This window comes from Phyllobates terribilis, unplaced genomic scaffold (assembly GCF_046119375.1).
Source record: "Phyllobates terribilis strain yellow unplaced genomic scaffold, ASM4611937v1 Scaffold_1__5_contigs__length_1240528914, whole genome shotgun sequence".
In the NCBI taxonomy this organism is placed as follows: Eukaryota; Metazoa; Chordata; class Amphibia; order Anura; family Dendrobatidae; genus Phyllobates; species Phyllobates terribilis.
This window is the reverse complement of record NW_027362761.1, coordinates 238,250,514-238,273,459: the sequence shown is the minus strand read 5'-3', so window position 1 is coordinate 238,273,459 and position 22,946 is coordinate 238,250,514. Positions and strand designations below refer to the sequence as shown.

General features: G+C 44.6%; 1 protein-coding gene and 1 gene segment (V, D, J or C); both read left to right on the top strand.

The window, feature by feature from the left end:
- The window catches only part of LOC141255734 (uncharacterized), a 971,797-nt gene that overhangs the window by 780,311 nt on the left and 168,540 nt on the right, over positions 1-22,946 (top strand). For both annotated transcript variants that reach the window (XM_073671120.1, XM_073671119.1), the window contains exon 4: positions 22,354-22,399. In XM_073671120.1, coding sequence (XP_073527221.1) covers positions 22,354-22,399 — 46 coding nt within the window. The remainder of the gene's footprint in view (positions 1-22,353; positions 22,400-22,946) is intronic.
- The window catches only part of LOC141255787 (immunoglobulin heavy constant mu-like), a 13,787-nt gene continuing 13,506 nt past the window's right edge, over positions 22,666-22,946 (top strand). The window contains 1 exon segment of the C gene segment in view: positions 22,666-22,699. Coding sequence covers positions 22,681-22,699 — 19 coding nt within the window.

The window sequence follows — 22,946 nt, the reverse complement described above, 5'->3', positions numbered from 1 at the left end:
TGCCGCTGCTCTTTTAACCTGACGTAATTGCCTGTAGGAAAGAGTCCTCAATTTTCCCTTATCAGCACGCACACGTGTGTACTGTGAATCAGCTACATACTTCTTGATTGCCAAGACACTTCATCCTGATCATCGCACAATGTTGATTGTAGTCATGCCTTGACCTAAACACTCCACAATTTGTTGCTTCTCAGCAGCCGACACATCCTTTTTCTTTCCCATTTTGGCAGAAAATGTAGGCTGCTTAATAATGTGAGACAGCCTTCTTAAGTAGTCTTGCCTTTCATTGGACACACCTGCCAAACTAATTAGCACAGGTGTCTGCAATTGCTTACAGTGATATAAAGAGCCCTGACACACATCACTATCAATGAGTTTAACTGACAAACAAACAAATTCTTCCCTTATCACTCCTAAACACTTTTTGCATAATAATTTGGAACACAGTGTACATGTGCTTTTCCACAAAACACCAGTGGTTCACGTAGTGAATCTTACAGTTCTAACTTGGCAACCGTGGTCTGTATGGAGTTGTTCAATAAAGGGCCCAAAATTAAGATAACATAGATGGGAGAGGTCTCTATGAATAGGAATTCCTAAGTATTTGATACCCTGTGAGGGCCAGGCAAAGGGAAAGTTGGACTGGATGGAATCCTATATGGATTTGGGGAGGGAGACATCGAGGGCCTCAGACTTCGCTGCATTGATTTTAAAATTTGACCATGTAACAAAGTGATCTATTTCAGCCATAACAGCATGGATGGATATATGTGATTGAGTGATATATACTAGGACATCATCAGCAAATAGAGAGCACTTGTACTTGGTGCCTCCCACCTCAATCCACCTAATATTGGGGTTATGGCGAATTGATGAGAGCAGGTGCTCCGTCACTAGGATGTATAAGAGAGGGGACAGAGGACATCCCTGCCTTGTCCCATTGGTGATTGTGAAAGGTGATGAAAATGTTCTGATGCACCCCCTGGGCCTTGGGACACCCGGAGCCGGACCCTTTTTGGTGGATGCTGGTGGTTGTAGTCTTCGTGGCGGCGACCCGGTTCCGTGGCTCAGGGTGGTCAAACCAGTGGCGGAACTATTTATGTGGTTTTGATGTTTAAATGTCCGACTACGCCACCCGTGGATTGCGGTCAGAGTGAACCGCCGCTCCAGGGCAGACCGCTGAGGCTGGTGTTGTGGGTGCAGCAGAGCGTAGCATAACTCCCCACGGGAGGAGTATAGCCTCAGGGCAGTGTATGCGGAGGATGGGGGTGATGGTGCAGGGCAGCAGCAGTAACGACACGGAGTCAGTGATGCAGTCCAGGGCCTTTACTCACAGTTCTTATTATCCAGACCATGTCTGCAGGTAACGGCTGCCCACGTCGTACTGTGCTCACCAGGTGAGGGGCTCAGACAACTCCCAGATAACTTTGGAGCGCTTCACAGGACCCCCTTTGTGTGTCCTTTGTCTGGCCTTTCTTACCAACCCTTCTGTCCGGCTGCCTCGGGCCTCCTCTTGGTAAACTTGGCGCCAGTTTCCCTGACCCTATGTGGTGCCTTCCTAGCGGGTGTAGCGAGGGGCTGCGCCACATAAAATGTCACAGCCTCCGGTTTCTAGCTGAGGGTCATTTCCTGCCTCCACTAGTTTCGGGGACCGGTCTCCCCCTTTGGCCTGACCCCTCCACGCAGGTGGATTCGGGCGTGCGGTGGCGACTCGCCCGTCCGCACCCCTGGGATCCCTTCATTCCTCGTTCCTGGAGCCTTCTCCGCTCCTCTTCCTTCCTTCTCCCTCTTCCAGGCCTGGGCCTCTGTTACTAGGCCCGCCTCCGGAGCAGAGCTCATGCAGAGCCCCTGCTCCCTGCCACTTCTGCTCAGACTTCTCTGCACTGAACTAAGATGGTGCCCACCTTTTATACTCCCTTCTCAATGCACCCAGGAACTGCTTCCTCCCTGCTCCTGCACTACAGGGTTCCCCTTCCTCAGTGTTCCCTCCCCCCACTCCAGCCAGGGACAGGGACTGTCGTGCCCATCTCAGAGGCATATTGGTCGCCCTGCCCCACGGCAATGTGGTTTAATGCATGCAGGTGTCGGGTCCTGATCCACACTCCATCCTTACCTGAGAGTGAGATATCACACCTCTGGGTGAGGTGCAATACCTCTGTAGCAACCGAGCCCTCAGGGTGCTACAGTTCCATTTATCTTCAGCCTAGGTGACGTATTGTGATACAGGGCCGTGATTTTGGCTATAAAAGGGTCCCCTAGACCCCTACCCCAAGCTTTTTAAGAGAATCATATATGGCGTGCCAGGAGACTCTATGGAATGCTTTCTCAGCATCCAACGAGAGTATCTAATTACAAATTTTTAACTGCATCTAGCCCAGGAAATACTTTGTGCCTAGTAGCAGTGTCTGCTAGTCAGCGGATTATCCCGGCTGTTAAGCAAGCTACACCACCTGTAGTTTGGACACTTAATTTTTTCAAAGGAAATGCTTCGGGACCACGGGATACTCAGTGAAGAGCATCAGGAGGCACCCCAAGGCATAGGGGCTGGGACTGGCAGTAGGATGCCTTGCGGTGGACAGCCGAGCTCGATCCTTATAAAAGCTTTTTAACTGCAGCAGCTTTAGTGGACGCTACTGGAGCTGGAATTACGCGGCTGCTGGCATGAGACTTGCCCTCCAATAGATCCTTGTAAATGGATTTAAAGTGTATTCATTCAAATTAGAGAGACAATTTAAATTAAAAAGCTTAGAGCTGCCTCCACCACAGGGGGGCTCGCTCGACCCACCAGCGGACAGGCACCAGTATTGGGAGAGGGGGGCTGGCCGTCAGGGTTCACCGCGGCTCTGGCACAAACCCGGCGACACGGAGGTGGCACGGGCAGGAGCGGACTGAACGTGTCGGCTTCTCACTTTTTGGATTTTAGAAGGGCATGACATGCCTATATCTGTGTCTCCCCCTCCTTTTACTCCTCCACCTCTTTTCTTTTCGCATGACTATATGTACTTGTCACTTTTCCATGTGTTAGTTGTGTCTTCTGAGCAGTTTGTCAGCTTTTGGACACCTTTGAAGGTGTTTTCTATGTGTTTCTATGTGTTTTTGTTTGCCTGCCATTGGTTTTAACGGTGTTCGAAGGTGTTCGATGAACAGTTCGACGAACAGTTCGGAGAACACACGGGTGTTCGACGAACCGAACCGAACTTGAACACTACGGGGGTGGCTCAACACTAGTCATAGGCAGCATTTCTCTTTCTCTAAAGACGGCAAGTTGAGTTAATGCCAAGGAGCTCAATTTTTGTCTCATCTGACCACAGCACCTTCTCCCAATTACTCACAGAATCATCCAGGTGTTCATTGGCAAACTTCAGACGGGCCTGCACATGTGCCTTCTTGAGCAAGGGGACCTTGACTCAAGGGCAATAAATTAAACTGCAACCTCTGTTCTGATCTGATGCTGATACACACTTGCCTAAGCAAATAGATGTATACTATTAAAAACAAAACCGTCCCAAAAGCAAGCGCTATGTATAACGCTTCTTTACTACAGTTATTAAGCACAAACACTTTTCACACCTCACGAAAACATATCAAAAACCTCCAAAATACTCTCCCCTATAAGCACTAAATGAAACCTGGAAATGACTGTTAATCTATATGAATATTAACAGTAAACCACCAGCTTTCTACTCAAAAACTTAGAATAGAATCGGCAGGATGCAACTAGCAATTAGTAGTTAGTAGTAGTCCAAGAAAAACAAAACTTGTGAGGACAGAGAAACAGATGAAATTCAGCATGACAGAGGTTAGACAGGTTTGACAAGAGATTGAGATTTGACAATAACAGGTCATTAAATGATTAAATGTTGAACGCGGGTGTGAACAGAGCAGTCTTAGTAATCTTACAAGAAATAGAAAGTAAATGAAATGACAAATGAAATGACAGATGGATGAAGAAGAAAGAAGACAATTATTATACTTATTATAATTAAAAACACTTACAAATTCTATCAATTTCTTTTATATCTATATATATTAGCAGCACTTATAAAAAAAAAACAATTTAAAATAGAAAATTAAACAATAATAAACAATAATAACTTTTTCTACCTGAGGGTTTCCCGCTTGAGATCCCCAGAGACTGACCTAGAAGGCCCCCTCTCCTGGAGAGAAAGTCTGTGAGTATCAGCTACTCACTTACCCGGGACTTAGTTTCTGTTCGGGATGGAGGCAATCCGTTGTTCAGTCCCAGATGAAATAAAAAGGGAAATATATCTCGCTGGAAAGCCTCCAAGTTGTCTGAGATGGGATTTTACGATCGTACGTCTCTCGGGTAGATTTAGGATTTGCTTGAGATCTCAAGGAATGAAGTTTCAGTAAGACAGACACACTTGTACTGTATGTCTCAGCAGAATCTCTGTTTTATTCATAGACATACTGAGTTTTTATAGTGTTTTGTAAGGGGAAAGATTACGTAAAATTGCGTAAACAACATATGGTACTTGGCAGACATTTGGGTTAGAATAATTGCTGGTCAAACTATTGTCAAGTCACCCTGACAAATCGTGTGGGATATATTCTTTCACATAGCTTAAACTGTGTGAGATTGTCAACCTTGGCTAACAACTTCATTCTTGATGTGTCCCGGAAATTCGAATCTCAGTACATTTGGGGAGTTTTTCCTGGAATTGATGGCTTAGAGAACAAGTGTGATGTTCTTTGTCACTTGGACAGATTTGGACACAGATGATAATTATAGATAAATTCTTTAGTGTTTATGCAGGTCATTCTTTTGCAATCGTCTTGAAAAACAAGAAGACTGGACATTGGATCCCTTAAAGGCAAAGACTAGAACTAAACCATTTCTTTAACAGCAGGCACTGCAGGATTTTAAACCTTTAAGGCGTAAAGTGTTACCAATGGTTTTCTTGGTGACTGTGGTCCCAGCTGCTTTGAGATCATTAACAAGTTCCCCCTTGTATAGTTTTAGGCTGATTTCTCACCTTCCTCATGATCAAGGATATCCCACGAGGTGAGATTTTGCATGGAACCCCAGATCGATGTCGATTGACAGTCATTTTGTATTTCTTCCATTTTCTTACTACTATTCCACCAACAGTTGTCTCCTTCTCACCCAGAGTCTTACTTATGGTTTTGTAGCACATTCCAGCTTTGTGCAGGTCTATGATCTCGTCCCTGACATTCTTAGAAAGCTTTTTGGTCTTGCCCATGTTGTAGAGGTTAGAGTCTGACTGATTAATTGAGTCTGTGGACAGGAGTCTTTTATACAGGTGACTATGTAAGACAGCTGTCTTTAATGCAGGTAACGAGTTGATTAGTTACAGATTGTAACTGGTCTGTAGGAACCAGAACTCATAATGATTTGTAGGGGATCAAATACTTATTTCTCACTGCAAAATGCAAAAAAATGCATCTAATTTATACAATGTGATTTTCTTGATTTTTGGGGGGATATTCTATCTCTCAATGTTAAAATTAACCTACCCTTAAAATCATAGACTGTTCATGTCTTTGTCAGTGGGAAAACTTACAAAAACAGCAAGGGATCAAATAATTATTTCCTTCACTGTATATTTTGTAAAACACTATAATTAACTTTTGACAATCTTTTCAATAAGAAACTACAGGTAGTAGGTAGGTACAAAAACAGAAAGCAACATGTTACATCTGACAGTGACAACAGCAGTTCTGCACAGAATGGTAAAGGAGAGCTAATTTTTGTACTATTTTTAATTTAAAAAAAAATGAAAAGTCTGAGTGCACTGTGAAATGAGGTCACATTGACATTACTAAGGTTGTGTTTGTGTTAAAGAGCTTGAAAAGGGCTGGAAACAGTCCTGAGAGACCTCAAAATTCTGCTCACGTCTTGTCAGGGTAACAGGGGCTTTGCAGTTTTCTAATTTGCGGAAAATCAGCTTTTTTTTCAAAAAATTGTTATACTCAGTGAATTTCAAATTCAAAAGATATGATCATCTCTAGTATCAAGACATTTACTACACTTCAGGCGTACATTGTTATCCTAAATCTTTGTTTTAAGATGTTAGATTGTTCATTAAATTTGTCATCTAAATTTCAGTGGTATCAAAACATTTCAAAATTAACCAACTTATATTAGAGGCAAAGTATCTACAGTGGGGAGAAAATTACCTTTTTTTGACTCTTGATGTACATCTCACAAAATTAGAATATCATCAAAATGTTAATTTATTTCAGTTCTTCAATACTAAAAGTGAAACTCATATATTATCTAGAGTCATTACAAACAGAGTGATCTATTTCAAGTGTTTATTTCTGTTAATGTTGATAATTATGGCTTACAGCCAATGAAAACACAAAAGTCATCTCATTAACTTAGAATAATTAACAAAAAACACCTGCAAAGGCTTCCTAAGTGTTTAAAAATGTCCCTTAGTCTGTTTCAGTAGGCTCCACAATCATGGAGAAGACTCCTGACTTGACAGGTGTCCAGAACGCAGTCATTGACACACTCCACAAGGAGGGTAAGCCACAAAAGGTCATTGCTAAAGAAGCTGGCTGTTCACAGAGTGCTGTATCCAAGCATGTTAATGGAAAGTTGAGTGGAAGGAAAAAGTGTGGTAGAAAAAGGTGCACAAGCAACCGGGATAACCACAGCCTTGAAAGGATTGTTAAGAAAATGCCATCCAAAAATTTGGGGGAGATTCACAAGGAGTGGACTGCTGCTGGACTCATTGCTTCAAGAGCCACCACACACAGATGTATCCAGGACATGAGCTTCAAGTGTCACATTCCTTGTGTTAAGCCACTCATGACCAATAGACAACACCAGAAGCGTCTTACCTGGGCCAAGGAGAAAAAGACCTGGACTGATGCTCAGTAGTCCACGGTGTTGTTTTCAGATGAAAGTAAATATTGCAATTCATTTGGAAATCAAGGTCCCAAAGTCTGGTGGAAAAGTAGAGAGGCACACAATCCAAGCTGCTGAGGTCTAGTGTGAAGTTTCCACAATCAGTGATGGTTTGGGGAGCCATGTCATCTGCTAGTGTAGGTCCACTGTGTTTTATCAAGACTAAAGTCAGCGCAGCCGTCTACCAGGAAATGTTAGAGCACTTCATGCTTCCCTCTGCCGACAAGCTTTTTGGAGATGGAAATTTCATTCTCCAGCAGGACTTGGCACCTGTCCACACTGCCAAAAGTACCAATACCTGGTTTACAAACAACAGTATCACTGTGCTTGATTGGCTAGCAAACTCGCCTGACCTTAACCCCATAGAGAATCTATGGGGTATTGTCAAGAGGAAGATGAGATACACCAGACCCTACAATGCAGACGAGCTGAAGGCTGCTATCAAAGCAACCTGGGCTTCCATAACACCTCAGTAGTGCCACAAGCTGATCGCCTCCTTGTCACGCCGCATTGATGCAGTAATTGATGCAAAAGGAGCTCCGACCAAGTATTGAGTGCAATTACTGAACATACGTTTCAGTAGGCCAACATTTCAGATTTTAAGAACATTTTTCAAGCTGTTGTTATAAAGTATTCTAATTTACTGAGATAATGACTTTTGTTTTTTCATTGGCTGTAAGCCATAATCATCAACATTAACAGAAATAAGCACTTGAAATAGATCACTCTGTTTGTAATGACTCTCTATAATATATGAGTTTCACTTTTCGTATTGAAGAACTGAAATAAATGAACTTTTTGATGATATTCTAATTTTGATGCAGATGCACCTATATATGCCCTTTACTCCAATACTCCTCTCAGAGGATATGAATATACTACCAGAACAGAAAACATTTCTTCTGAGAGGTTTAAGATTCATTTTAGAACACAATGTGTTCTCTTTTCAGGACAAGTTATACCTCCAGCGGTAAGGGACTGCGATGGGGACTCGGGTCGCCTCAATATTCGCAAATCTGTTTAAGGGGTGATTCGAGTCCCTGTCGCCCATCGCATCCCCAAAATATATTAAACATATACATAATTACCGTTATTATACTGTATTGACAACTTATTTATAATATGGAAAGATGCAAAATGTGAAGCAACATGAACTCCAATGAAGGAGTAAAACCATCTAAAGGAGGATCACAAGGAAATGGACAGCATGTGACTTAAATATGAGTGTCTGAGCAAAGGGTCTGAATACTTATGACCATGTGATATTTCAGTTTTTCTTTTTTAATAAATGTGCAACAATTTCTACATTTCTGTTTTTTTCAGTCAAGATGGAGTGCAGAGTGTACTTTAATGAGAAAAAAAAAATGAACTTTTTAGAATTTACCAAATGGCTGCAATGAAACAAAGAGTGAAAAATTTAAAGGGGTCTGAATACTTTCTGTACCCACTGTAGACTTGGCAGTCTGTATTCAGATGGACTCAACGAAACAATTGAATCAGTTTGATATGGGTATTTAGAAACAAAATAACTTTATGAGCCTGAGGATGACCAGCTCCGAATCAAGGATAAACTCTCTCTCCTCCACAGATAGTGAGTAATTTCATACCTTGGAGATCTGGTGGCGATGGCGGTGCACACATCACAGCTTGCAGCTGTGGGTGCTAATCGGTGAATAAACATTGTTCACAGAGAGACATTTAAAAAACGCCAGCTTCATTCTCATGTTCCTTTCAATATCAGGGTATTCCTCAAAACATAACTAATGGTTAGTTTTTACATCTAATAACCTATTTTTGAGGATATCAACTTTGGAACAATAAAGAGTAAGCAAATATTTTCCTTGCTATCATCATTTTTATTAATAGTAGATTTGGTTGGCTCATGTGATTTTTACTCTTGAAGGAAACCGCACCCTTAACTAATAGGGATAAGTATGAGTATTCCACATGTCATATGGTTTTATATATACCTGATGAAGGCTCATGGAGCAGAAACATGTTGTGTGTATGTTATTTCTTTTTAGCAATTACAAGAGTGATTTCAACTACTAGTATTAAATTATTGTTTTTAAGTATTGTGGCCACTCAATTTGTAAGAACCACAGAAAATCCATTTGATATACTGGGAACTCTACAATCAAATGGGAGCGCCTCCGGGTACAATCCTTTTTCATGTTCACGTGGAGGCATTTTTCGGGCTAGGACAAGCGTACCTCTAAAGACTTCAGACGAGCTGCATACCACAGATTGAGAACCCTATCTCCTCAAGGCTTTTCACTAGAGTTGTGCCTATCCTGCACATCTGGCTTAGGTGAGCATATACAAATCAAATATTTTGCCGATCTTTACTATACTTACTACACTCAGGTGGCGCTCTTTTCTTTTGCCTCCCATCTTTTTCTACCCAGGATTTAGATCTAGTTTAACTTTACAATTCACACCACCGGTTAGTCGGCTTATTTTGTGCCAAAAATTTGTACCAAATTTTGGTGAATGGTGTTGCATATTAAGTCATGCCTCTTTTCTCGACAAAATATGCCCCTTTTTGGAGAGGCTACTATGCTCCCTTGTCAAAAAGATGCAAAAAGTGTCTAAAATGCTCAGATTCATCAGTGTGTGCCAATTTTTCTTACAGCTTTTAACAATTTTACTTTTAAGTAAGCTGAACTTGTTAGAATCTTGCTCTTAGGTTTTTTCCTTTGCTGGTCACATGACCTTGTTGGCCTATTTAATCCTGCTCCGCCCTTCTGGCTTTGCTGGACTTCATTGTATAACTACTTTCTAGCTAGCCTGTGCTCTGTATCTAACTCTGTTAGTTTGCTTGGTCTACGGACCTCAGTGTTCTATATATTTTGTTTGTTTGTCTGTCTGCTACTATTTCTGTTAGGAGGTGTCCCATTTTCCTCCCAGTCCTTAGTACTTGTAGGGATTCCTTCCCCACATCTATAGATCTCCGTACAGACTAGCTTAGGACTTTAGCAGGTCTGATCGCAGGATCAGGTCCCCTGTTACATCGTAGGGATAAAGCTGAGTTCTATCGTAGGGACAGATCTCCTCTCTTTCCTTAGCTCTGGTAGCAGAATATAACAGTAAGTCCAGCCTGCAAATTCTCTAAGGAAAGATTTTTCTGTTCCATCATAGTGTCGGTTCAGGATTTGGCTCATCGCCTGCAGGGACTCTCTCTGGAGGTGGCCGAGCTCCGTCAGCACGTGAGTAACTGTCCTGGAGCACATTTCTTGGAGCCTAAGGTATGTTTGCCGGATTTATTTTTTGGTGAACACCGAGAATTTTTTTCATTTAAAAATGCTTGCTTATTGTATTTTCGTTTGAGACCCAAGTCCTCTGGGGATGAATCCCAGCGCATAGGGTTCATAATGTCACTTTTGCGCAAAGAGCCTCAGGAGTGGGCCTTTTCTTTGCAACCTAGTGATACATGCTTCAGATCAGTGGATAGTTTTTTTTCTGCTTTGGGACTATTATATGATGATCCTGACCGTGTCGCATCAGCTGAGACTGAGTTGAGACGTTTGAAACAGGGATCAGGTAATGTGGAAAAATATTGTACTCATTTCCGTCGTTGGTCTACTCAAACAGGGTGGAACGATTCTGCTCTGAAAAGTCTATTTCTTGCTGGGCTCAATGAAAGGGTTAAAGACCTGCTAATTGCTTATCCTACACCTGAAGATTTGCAACAGGCTATGCAATTAGCTATACGGGTGGATAGGAGACTGCGTGCAAGGGTTAATGAGAGAAAATCCTCTGCTATGTCAGTTTCTGGTTATGAGAATGTGTGTACTAACAGTGGTGAACCGATGGAGATTGGATCGGTGGCACCTCGCTCTCAAGAAAAAGACCGTAGATTTTTTGAAGGCTTGTGTTTCTATTGCGGAAAATCTGGTCATTTGATTAAAGGCTGTGAGCTTCGTATGAAGAAAGAAAAAAAAATGGTCAGTCATGCCCGTATTGCCTGTTTAAATTCCAAGGGTGTATTTTTAGCTGCTTCCACGATTGCTCAGGAAAAATTAATGGAATTTCGGGTGTTTGTTGATTGTGGGTCTACTCTGAATGTAATTGATGGGGGATTCTTGGAAAGACTCAATTTAAAACCCGAACCTTTATCATCCCCCATTGCTGTGGTTTCTGTGGATGGTTCCCCTTTGAAGAATATTACTCTCAAGGTCTGTGAATTTCCTCTCACTATTAATGGTGTTCACCATGAGAAATTGGATTTGGTAGTTTTGAATAACTTGCCTTCTCCAGTAATATTGGGATTGCCCTGGTTAAAATTTCACAATCCTGTACTGGATTGGTCTACCAGTGAAATTAAATCCTGGAGCCATAAATGTTATGACAAGTGTTGTAACGGGCGTATTGCAGCTTTGGATAGGGGAGAATTGCCTGTTCCTATTCAGGATTTTTGGAGAGTTTTTTCTGAGAAGGAATCGCAGGTTTTGCCTCCCCATAGAGACTATGATTGTTCTATTGAATTTGTCCCTGGAGCGACTCTTCCTAAAAGTCGTTTATTTAACCTTACTATTCCTGAGAGGAAGGCTTTGGAGGAATACATACAGACAAGTTTGGCCGCCGGTCACATTAGGCCCTCTAAGTCTCCTGTGGCGGTTGGATTTTTTTTTGTAAAAAAAAAGGACGGCGGTTTACGTCCTTGTCTGGATTTTCGTCAGATTAACAAAATTACTGTACGCAATCCTTACCCACTGCCATTGATTCCTGATCTGTTTAACCAGTTTATGGGGGCCAAGTGGTTCTCTAAAATTGACCTTAAGGGGGCATACAATCTGTTGCGCATGAAGGAGGGTGACGAATGGAAGACTGCTTTTAACACTCCTGTGGGTCATTTTGAGAATCTGGTTATGCCTTTTGGTCTTACTAATGCTCCTGCATTTTTTCAGAATCTTATTAATGACATCCTTAGACCTTTGATCGGCAAAAATGTGGTTGTGTATTTGGATGACATTTTGATTTATTCGCCGGATCTGGAGTCTCATTGGCGGAGCGTACGTGAGGTATTACAGTTGTTAATGGACAATTCGCTTTTTGCTAAGCTGGAGAAATGTGAGTTCGCTGTACAGAGAATTAGTTTTTTGGGTTACATTATCTCCAGCGAAGGTTTTGAGATGGACCCGGTTAAAGTTCAAGCTGTACAGGAATGGCCTAGGCCTATTGGTTTGAAATCGATACAGAGGTTTTTAGGTTTCGCCAATTATTACAGAAAATTCATAAAAAAAATTTCTAGTATTGTCAAACCTCTGACCGATCTCACCAAGAAAGGTGCTGATGCGGTTCAGTGGTCTTCTGAGGCTATTGAAGCTTTTGTGTATCTCAAGGAGAGGTTCACCTCTGCTCCCATCCTTATGCAGCCTGATGTGACTAAGCCGTTTTTGGTTGAGGTTGATGCTTCCTCTGTGGGGGTTGGCGCAGTATTGTCTCAGGATAACGGGGATGGATTACATCCCTGTGCCTTTTTTTCAAAAAAATTTTCGGAGACTGAACTGAATTACGATATTGGTAATCGGGAATTATTGGCTATTAAACTCGCATTTGAACACTGGCGCCACTTCTTGGAAGGTGCGGAATTTCCCGTTCAGGTTCTTACGGATCATAAAAATCTGATATATCTTGATGCTGCCAAGCGCCTGAATGCCCGTCAGGCTAGGTGGGCACTGTTTTTCTCGCGGTTTAATTTCTCCGTTACTTACATCCCTGGTACTAAGAATGTTAAGGCGGATGCCTTGTCTCGCAGTTTTTCTCCCATAGTCGGTGCTGAGAAAGAGGAGAACATTTTACAAGAAGGTGTTGTGATAGCTGCTTTGGACTCCGTTTTGGAAGATGAGATTCTTAAAGCACAGGAGAATGCCCCATCTAACACTCCTCATGGGAGGTTGTTTGTGCCTGGGACCTTTAGGAGAGATTTGTTTGTTGAGTGTCACGAATCTCGGTTGGCAGGTCATCCCGGAATCTCTGAGACCAAGAGACTGGTGGGTCGCAGTTTTTGGTGGCCTGGATGGCAGAAGGAAGTCATTAAGTGGGTGCGTCAATGTACTATATGTGCTAGATCTAAGTCCTCACATACTCCTGCTGCGGGGTTGCTTTGTCCTTTGGAGGTTCCCAGTGCTCCTTGGACACATTTGGCTATGGACTTTATAACTGACCTTCCCCCCTCTGAGGGTTTTACTGTCATCTGGGTGGTCGTGGACCGTTTTAGCAAGATGTGTCACTTGGTTCCCTTCGTCAAACTGCCCTGCGCTAAAACTCTCGCTAAGGCCTTTGTCAAGGAAATTGTCAGACTTCATGGCGTTCCTACTGACATTGTTTCTGTAAGGGGTCCTCAGTTCGTGGCTCGTTTTTGGCGTGCCTTTTGTGACAGGTTGGGAGTTCATTTGTCGTTCTCGTCCGGATATCATCCTGAATCTAATGGCCAGACAGAAAGGAAAAACCAGGATGTTGAGCAGTTCTTGCGTTGTTTTGTGGCAGACAATCAAGAGGGGTGGTCTGAGTTTCTGCCACTTGCTGAATTTGCTCTGAACAATCATACATCTTCTTCTGCTGGTTGTTCGCCTTTTTTTTGTTGTTCTGGGAGACATCCGTCGTTTGGGTCGTTCTCCAAGTTGGGATCTGCCGTGCCTGAGGAGGAGAATTTTTCCGCTGATTTGGAGAGAGTTTGGACGGATGTGCGTGGTAATCTTCAGGAGGCCAACAGAAAATCTAAAGACTACTTTGATAGGAAACGACAGGAGGTTTTGTTCGCTGTTGGTGACATGGTTTGGTTGTCCTCTAGGAATCTGCGGTTGAGGATTCCTTCTAAGAAATTGGGTCCCAAGTTTGTAGGGCCCTTTAAGGTGCTTCAGGTTGTCAACCAATCTGCTGTTAGGTTGGAGGTTCCTACCTCCTGGAGAATTAATCCGGTATTTCATGTCTCTCTGTTAAAAAAAAGCTGTTGTGTCGGATGGTGACGCCTCTGCCTCTGTTCCTCCGGTGGTGGAGGACGGGGAATATGAAATTTCTCGCATCCTTAACTCTAGACGGTATAGAGGTAGTTTGCAGTATCTTGTGGCCTGGAAAGGTTTCGGACCCGAGGATAACTCTTGGGTGAGGTCAGATGATGTTTCCGCGTCCAGACTTATCAGAGCGTTTCACAGGAGATTTCCTGATAAGCCTGGTCCTAGGGGATCCGGAGGATCCTCTTAGAAGGGGGGGTACTGTTAGAACCTTGCTCTTAGGTTTTTTCCTTTGCTGGTCACATGACCTTGTTGGCCTATTTAATCCTGCTCCGCCCTTCTGGCTTTGCTGGACTTCATTGTATAACTGCTTTCTAGCTAGCCTGTGCTCTGTATCTAACTCTGTTAGTTTGCTTGGTCTACGGACCTCAGTGTTCTATATATTTTGTTTGTTTGTCTGTCTGCTACTATTTCTGTTAGGAGGTGTCCCATTTTCCTCCCAGTCCTTAGTACTTGTAGGGATTCCTTCCCCACATCTATAGGTCTCCGTACAGACTAGCTTAGGACTTTAGCAGGTCTGATCGCAGGATCAGGTCCCCTGTTACATCGTAGGGATAAGGCTGAGTTCTATCGTAGGGACAGATCTCCTCTCTTTCCTTAGCTCTGGTAGCAGAACATAACAGAACTTAGCTCAGAGTGGACATAGTTTTGTTGACCACAGCCGACTAACTCATCATAATTTTAGCAATGAAACTGGCATAAATTTTAACAGAAATGTACTTTAGTCCCTAATTGGAGTAATTTCCTATTTTCCTATGCTGCTATAAGATATACACTCCTCTTAGTGAATTTGTTGCTTCTAACTCCAGTAGACCCTTTATCAATACTGGCATGAAAAACAAAAGTCTTGATGATTCTGGGCTATAATATACATGGTGCGAGTCATGGAAGACAAAATTCTGACACATTTATCTTGATAAATCTCCCTAAGGCTTAGTGCCCACGATGCAGAAATGAAGCAGAAATTTTCCTGAGCATTTCTGCATCTCCTTGGCAGAAAAACGAATGCGGTTTTTACATGCTTTTTTGACGAGTATTTGACACGTTTTTGCATGCGTATTTGCCAGGCGTTTTTCCAATGCATTGTATATACGCAAATACGCATTCAGAAACGCACAAGAATTGGTCATGTCCGTATTTTTTCTGCGAGTAAAATCTGCGCAGAAAAAATCCTGACAATGTGCACAGAACTTGCAGAATGTCATAGGAAGTCATGGGATAAGGTATGCAATACGTTTCTGGAGCGTTTACGCGCTGCAAATACGCACCAAAATACGCACCAAAAACGCATTGTGGGCACACAGCCATACAGAGGTTTTACACTACTAATTTAACCCCTTTTCATCTGTCCTAACTAGTGTTGAGCGAATTTGTTCGGCATTTCAAATTCGGGTTCGTGTTCGGGATTCCAGCTTGTTCACGCCAAAAATTCGGCTCCGCCCACGAACATCCCTGATTTGCCATGCTGTCACGCAGTTATCTGTTCATGGGCGGAGCTAATTTTTTGGCGCTAATAAGCCGGAACCCCGAACACAAATCCGAATTTGAAATGCCGAACAAATTCGCTCAACACTAGTCCTAACTCTTCCTAACAATCAGTTTTCTAATATACTTCTATTACCTGCCCTGCTCCTGTAAGCTCATCCCTGCGTGGGTCCTGTAATACTCTGTTGTGATGCAGCCATTCCTACTTCTGATCTGGGAATCGGACGGACTGAGTAGCACATGTCATTGGTGGGGGGCTCTACCTCTGTGAGTGACAGCACTCTGAGCATGCATGCTCATGTGGCGCCTCTGAGGGTTCAGTTGTCATAGAGGTACTGCATCTCACCCAGAGGTGTGGTATCTCACTCTCAGGTAAGGATGGAGTACTGCCCCAGACCCACCCACTTACATACATTACACTCCACTTCAGAGGGCAGGGCGAGATTGCTCCTAAGGGAGAGCACAGTCCCTGGTCCCTAGCTGGAGGGTGGAACCATGTAGTGGGTGTGGGTGGAGGAAGAAGTTTAGGGGAGAACTTCAGTAGTAGTATAAAAAGGGGTGGAACCATCTAGAAGGGGTTCAGTCAGAGGAAGACAGTGAGAGGAGAAGTAGTGGGAGCAGGAGCTCCACAGGAGCTTTGCTCAGGAGGAGCAGGCCTAAGTGAGAGAGGCCCAGGAGGTGAGACTGACTGAAGAGAGGAAAGGAGCAGAAAGGAACGCTCCAAGAAGGAAAGAGGGGATCCTAGGGGTATGGGAAGTGCTGGAGGCCAGCCGTACACCCGAATCTACCAGGACATGGAGGCATCAAGCCGCAGAGGGGACCGGCCCCTAACTAGTGGGAATTGCAATATTCAGCTAGAAACTGGAGGCTTCTACATTTCCAGGGTGTAGTTGCCAGAGCCGCAATTAATCGCCAAAAAGGTAGCCACACAGGATCCAGGGAACTGCAGGTTGCCCGCCAAGATCTGAGGTTACCGGCTTGGGACACTGTTTGCGAGGCGCAGGGCAGGAGGGTGAGAGCCAGAGCGGGAAGACGACTGAGAAAGGCACACAGAACGGGGTCCCGTTAAGTGCTCTTGAATTACCTGAGGGATTGCTGAACCCCTCCCGTGGTAAACGCAGGTCGACATGGGTGGTTATAATCTGCAGTTGTAACCAGGAGCAACGTGATAATCATGAGTAAACTCTGAAGACTGCACCCCACTGTCTCTGTGAATTATTGCTGCGCCATCATCCCCTGCACCACACTGCACAACAACATCTACCTCATCTATAATCACCACAGCACCGCCTTGGAGCTTAGCTCTACCTGTGGAGAGCTGAACCAACTCTGCTGCATTACCAACAGCTCCAGAGGACTGCTCCGCAGCAGTGGCTCCATATAGCCGCATACCACAGGTGGCGTCACGAACATTAACTATAAAAACTATAATCCCCTTTTATTGACCGCCCTGGGTCACGGACCGGGTCACTGCCACTGTGACATCCCCTGCAGCAACCGGCCCAGCACTGAGTACCCCACGGCCCAAGGGGCGCATCATATTTGGCGCCACGAACAGGATACGAACAGACCCGTTATCACCGGGTATTGTGCGCCTAGAGACTGTGTTGTATACTGAATGTGGCGCCCGCCCCAGAAGAACGGGCGCCATTATGTGCGTTATCAAGGACAACAAAAAACCTCCCATCGTGGGCCGGGTCCCAGAATGGCGCCAAAAGCGCAACCCACCCCATGCGCCTGTGCCCATATACCTGGATCTGTCCATCAGTCTGGGGAAGTCGCCTCTTGATGTGGCCGACAGCAAGCAGCCATGGGACCGCCCCAGAAAGGGGAGAGGAGAGAAGAAACCTTGGAGACAGGGCGGGGTGTCCAGCAGTCTAGACAGACCGCACCCGGCAGGCAAGATGGAGAGAGGTCAACCTGAGGCTCCGTCTTGTGACCTGCAAAGAAGCACATCACCCCTCACCCTGGAGGGAATACTGATGAAACTGTCCCTGGAGGATACTGGATTCCTCCGAGATGAGGTGCAGGAGCTGGGCAGGAGAATGGAGAAGGCCCAACGAGCTGCAATTGCTGTCTGGAGAGCAGAGCTCGTGGAGAAAATGATGACCCGGCAGCAGTCGGCGCTGCATGTGACCTGCAGCGCCCCAGCCCCAGCAGAGCTACTCATGGACCGGGAGGTGGCAGGCCGAGCTGAAGCGGTCGCGGGAGCAGGTAGGAGTGATATCCCTGTCTCGAACGTGGCTGGCGCTGCTCTGTCTCTGGTCCCCCTGCAGGAACCTCCGTCCCCGGGCGCTCATGCCCCAGATCTGCTCCTGGGCCCGGAACCGTCTATCCCGGGCGCTAGTGAGGCGGACCTGCTCTTGGGCCCGGAACCGTCAATCCCAAGCGCTGATGACGCAGACCTGCTCTTAGGCCCCCTGCTAGATCCACCTTCCCTTACACCCGAATGGGTGTACGGATGCATGGCCTGGGACTGGTCCGCTGAGGTAGAAGATCAGAGCCTCCCTTTATTGCCCGCTCCTGTATCCTCAGTCGCCCAAAGGGAAGAGGAAAACCAATTCCTGTGGGATAACTCGGGGGGTACCTCATGGGTTTTCCCCGGGAGACCCGTAGGGAGGCTGCACGCCGGGAGGAGCATTGCCGGCGGGAGCTCCTGCAGCTGGAGAAGGAGCGGCACATCCGGCGGGTGCGCTGGGAGAGAAAGGAGGTCAGAAACATGAAGGAGAAGACCCGGGCCCACAAGGCAAAGCCGGCCACGCCCGAACCACGTGCAGAAGGGGTGGTGGTCAAGTTTGACCTGGATGGAGGATGGGGGTTCATCCGCGAGTCACAGCTTGGCACCGACCTTTTCGTTAACCCGTGGGACGTGGAGTCCCATTTACAACAGGGACATCCAGGGCGGGATTTGTACCCCGGTGATCGAGTCACCTATTCCCGCCACAGAGGAGAGCGCGGGTGGTATGCCCTGAATGTATACAGGGTAGTGAAGGAGGGCATGCCCCTGCAGTTGGAGGCTGATGACCTGGCTGGGCCAGCCTACAGAGGACAGATCTCTCCCAGGAGGGAGCACCACTACTGAGTGATTCAAGTGGAAACTGAACTGTAAATAGTTACCTGGCAGGGTAAAGCAGGGATGCTGTAAATTTAAAAAAAAGTTTTGTGTGTATTGCTTAGTTACCCGGTAAGGGTACCAGAACTGACAGGCTGAGGATTGTGAGCAGCCAAAAACTTTTAACTGTACGTAGTTTGCACTTCTTAAGGTGCTTCTTATTGGTTTTATATAGATCACAGAACAAAAACCCGTTTGGCATGGCCGAAAACGTGGTCCAACAGCTGGATCACCTATGCCCTGCAGCCACGCCCGGGGCCTACGTTGAGGGTTTTCGGACGGGTCCCTCATGTTGATCAGATTGCACCTTGTTCAGTGAAATGGACACCCGGCTATAGATCTCACCGTAGTTTATTCAAAATGCTTTATATGGAAAAATGTTTTATTAATGTGAAGAGAATTTTATTGAAGAAAGTTTTATACAGTTTTGTAAGCTAATAAGAAACCTGTAACGTTCAAGAAAATGTGCCTCCCATAAACGGAAGAAAAAGTTGTATTCTTCTATGTGAATGCATTCTAAAAAATTGCATGTCTTTAAAATACTTTGGTTTTACTTTGTTCCAGCCCGCGGACGTGCTGTGTTTTACCAGGGGAGTATGTGGCGCCCCTGAGGGTTCAGTCGCCACAGAGGTACTGCATCTCACCCAGAGGTGTGGTGTCTCACTCTCAGGTAAGGATGGAGTACTGCCCGGGACCCACCCACTTACATACATTACACTCCACTTCAGAGGGAAGGGCGAGATTGCTCCTAAGGGAGAGCACAGTCCCTGGTCCCTAGCTGGAGGGTGGAAACATGTAGTGGGTGTGGGTGGAGAAAGGAGTTTAGGGGAGCACTTCAGTAGTAGTATAAAAAGGGGTGGAACCATCTAGAAGGGGTTCAGTCAGAGGAAGACAGTGAGAGGAGAAGTAGTGGGAGCAGGAGCTCTGCTCAGGAGGAGCGGGCCTAAGTGAGAGAGGCCCAGGAGTTGAGACTGACCGAAGAGAGGAGAGGAGCAGGAAGGAAGGCTCCAAGAAGGAAAGAGGGGATCCTAGGGGTATGGGAAGTGCTGGAGGCCACCCGTATGCCCGAATCTACCAGGACATGGAGGGATCAAGCCGCAGAGGGGACCGGCCCCTAACTAGTGGGAATTGCAATATTCAGCTAGAAACCGGAGGCTTCTACATTTCCAGGGTGTAGTTGCCACAGCCGCAATTAATCGCCAAAAAGGTAGCCACACAGGATCCAGGGAACTGCAGGTTGCCCGCCAAGATCTGAGGTTACCGGCTTGGGACACTGTTTGCGAGGCGCAGGGCAGGAGGGTGAGAGCCAGCGCGGGAAGACGACTGAGAAAGGCACACAGAACGGGGTCCCGTTAAGTGCTCTTGAATTACCTGAGGGATTGCTGAACCCCTCCCGTGGTGAACGCAGGACGACGTGGGTGGTTATAATTTGCAGTTGTAACCAGGAGCAACGTGATAATCGTGAGTAAACCCTGAAGACTGCACCCCACTGTCTCTGTGAATTATTGCTGCGCCATCATCCCCTGCACCACACTGCACAACAACATCTACCTCATCTATAATCACCACAGCACCGCCCTGGAGCTTAGCTCTACCTGTGGAGAGCTGAACCAACTCTGCTGCATTACCAACAGCTCCAGAGGACTTCTCCGCAGCGGAGGCTCCATATAGCCGCATACCACAGGTGGCATCACAAACATTAACTATAAAAACTATAATTCCCTTTAATTCACCACCCTGGGTCATGGACTGGGTCACTGCCTCTGTCACATCCCCTGCACCGACCGGCCCGGCACCAAGTACCCCACGGCCCAGGGGGCGCGTCACTCAGATCAGACTTCACGCTCCTCTGCCTGTATCCTGCTGATGCTTTGGAGCATAATCCCTTCAGCTGACATTCTCTGCGATGTGCTGCTGAACATTAGAAAGCATATCACAGGGCCTGTCAGCTGAAATGACGACAATTAAAAGCTTCAGTAGCATCCAGGCAGAGGAGGAGAGTGAAGCCTGATCTGAGGTTTGTCAGGCATGGTACAGAATGACTTTGTTGAAGCTTTGGAGTGCCGTCACTTCAGCTAACAAGCCCTGTGATATCCATGCAGAGGAGGAGAGTGAAGTCTGATCTGAGTATGCGTGCACAGACTGGTCTCACTCACTAAGAGGTAGGCTCGCCCACAACAATGACGTGCGATACTCAGTTAATCTGATTCCAGTCCACAGATCGTAAGTAGTAGTGGCTGCATCACAACAGAGTACTATATGACCTACACAGAGATGCATGCTGCTTCCGCTTACAGAAGCAGCGCAAGTAATATAAGTATATTAGAAAACTGATTGTTAGGAAGCGTTAGAACATAAGGCCACGGCAGCACTATCAGCATTTGGTCAGTATTCAGTTGGTATTATTTCTCAGGAGTGGGAGCCAAAACCAGGTGAGGAATAATCAGAGAAAAGGTATAATAGAAACAAGTCACCAATTCTGCATTTATCACCCACTCCTGGTTTTGTCTCCCACTCCTGAGAAAAAATACTTACACTTTATAGACACTATGGGGTCGGTTCATCAAAACTTTTACTCCAGAAAAGTGGTGTAAAAGCTTTGAAAAGTCGCTACATTTTTGCACAACATGAAGTTGCACAAAAATATTGTGATTTTTGGCATTTTTGCACCAGTTTGAATCAATAATAAATGGGCTGAGTTGGGGAGGAGTTGGTTGGAACCTGGAGTGGCCACACCCGCGCATCCAATTAATTAAAAGTGAGGGCACGTTTCGCATCCTCTCGCCTAAATGGGCTGAGTTGGGGAGGAGTTGGGTGGAACCTGGAGTGGTCACACCCACGCATCCAATTAATTAAAAGTGAGAGCACATTGTTTGCCAGAAATGTTACTCGTGTCCCTGACCAGAGTAGCATTTTTGGTGTGGCAAACAGAGACTCACTCAACTTATGAGATGTGCCGAATTTCATTTATTGGCAAGTGCCTCTTAATGAATTTGGCGCCTTGCACTCTGTCAAGACTGGCGTAGTACGTGCATGCACTACAGCAGTCTTGGTGAATCAGTGTCATTGCTTGTAAAGCACTTGACCTGCCATGATTGTTCCCTATAACCATCTCATTGAGTCTAGAAAGAAAAAATAAGAAAGCTTGCTTGTGACCTGATCTTTTATTTAAAGGCCTTGTGGGAAAGGTTAGGGAGGGGAGAGGGGCAGCTGATCATGCAATTTTCACAGATTGCAAAAAAAACATTATTTTTAAAAGGTTCTTATAAGGGCAAGAAGCTAGATTTGCCATAGTGTACTACGCTTTTGATAAGTGGGGACCAGGAACTCTCGTGACCGTCACATCTGGTAAATATTCAGATTTTTCTCTTTTTTGCTATCTGACAAAATGTATGTGATATTACTAATGTCAAAAATAGTTAGTCTTACCTGTCTATGGCATGTAAAAGATGAGTTTATTAAACAGGAAGAATTAATGGTCCATTTAGGGATAATATGTGGGTTATCTTAATTTTAACATTTGGGGGCCAAGTTAAAGTAACTTTAGGCAGCACATTTTTTATTCACATTTATGTTTCCTTCTGCTGGTTTTGTATGTTTTTTTTATATTGTGCTTCACATTTAAAGCAAATGAGGCATTTTTACAAGTTAACAGGGACTGAAAATTAGTTGTAGAATTGTATGTATATTATTATTTATGGACATCACTATACTTTGTAATATTATAATACAAAAATTCCACATCATGATTTGGTATATGCAGTGATATGGTAAAAGTCACTAAAGGGTAAGACAAGCAGTATTTGACATCTGGTGAGAACTGTTTGTCTCACTGTGACTACTTCGATATTTGGGGTCCCGGCACCCTGGTCACCGTAACATCAGGTAAGAAAACCTTTCTCCTCTTATCTTTTTTGTTGAAAATGTGATTACTTATTCTCATTTCTTTTAAGAAAAAATAAATTAGGTTTAAATGATTTATCATGTCTAGGTTCACTTAACTATTACTTTTTATGCCAGTTACAGTTTGAAATGAGATATTTTTTAGATATATTTTTATGATATCATATTAGACTGTTTTGAGTGTCTGAGGGAAATAATGTAAAGTTGGCACGATTAATAGTAACACTGTGAGCTGGGCTCTCGATATCTGGGGACAAGGACAAATGGTCACAATCACATCAGGTAACATTTTTATTCTCTTATCTCATAAAGTACTTTTTTTTTAATGTAATACTAAAATTCATAAAGCGAAATATTGAAGTTTTGGTAGAATTCTGTGTTGGGTTTCTTACTGTGATTTTAGAGTTTGAATCGTTATCATTTTAAATCACGGAATTTAAGTGACACTAAATTATATTTTAATAAGTTGAATTGAAACTACTCTGAAAGTCTTTAGTTCTAGTCAATACTTTTCAATGTCTGTGGAGGA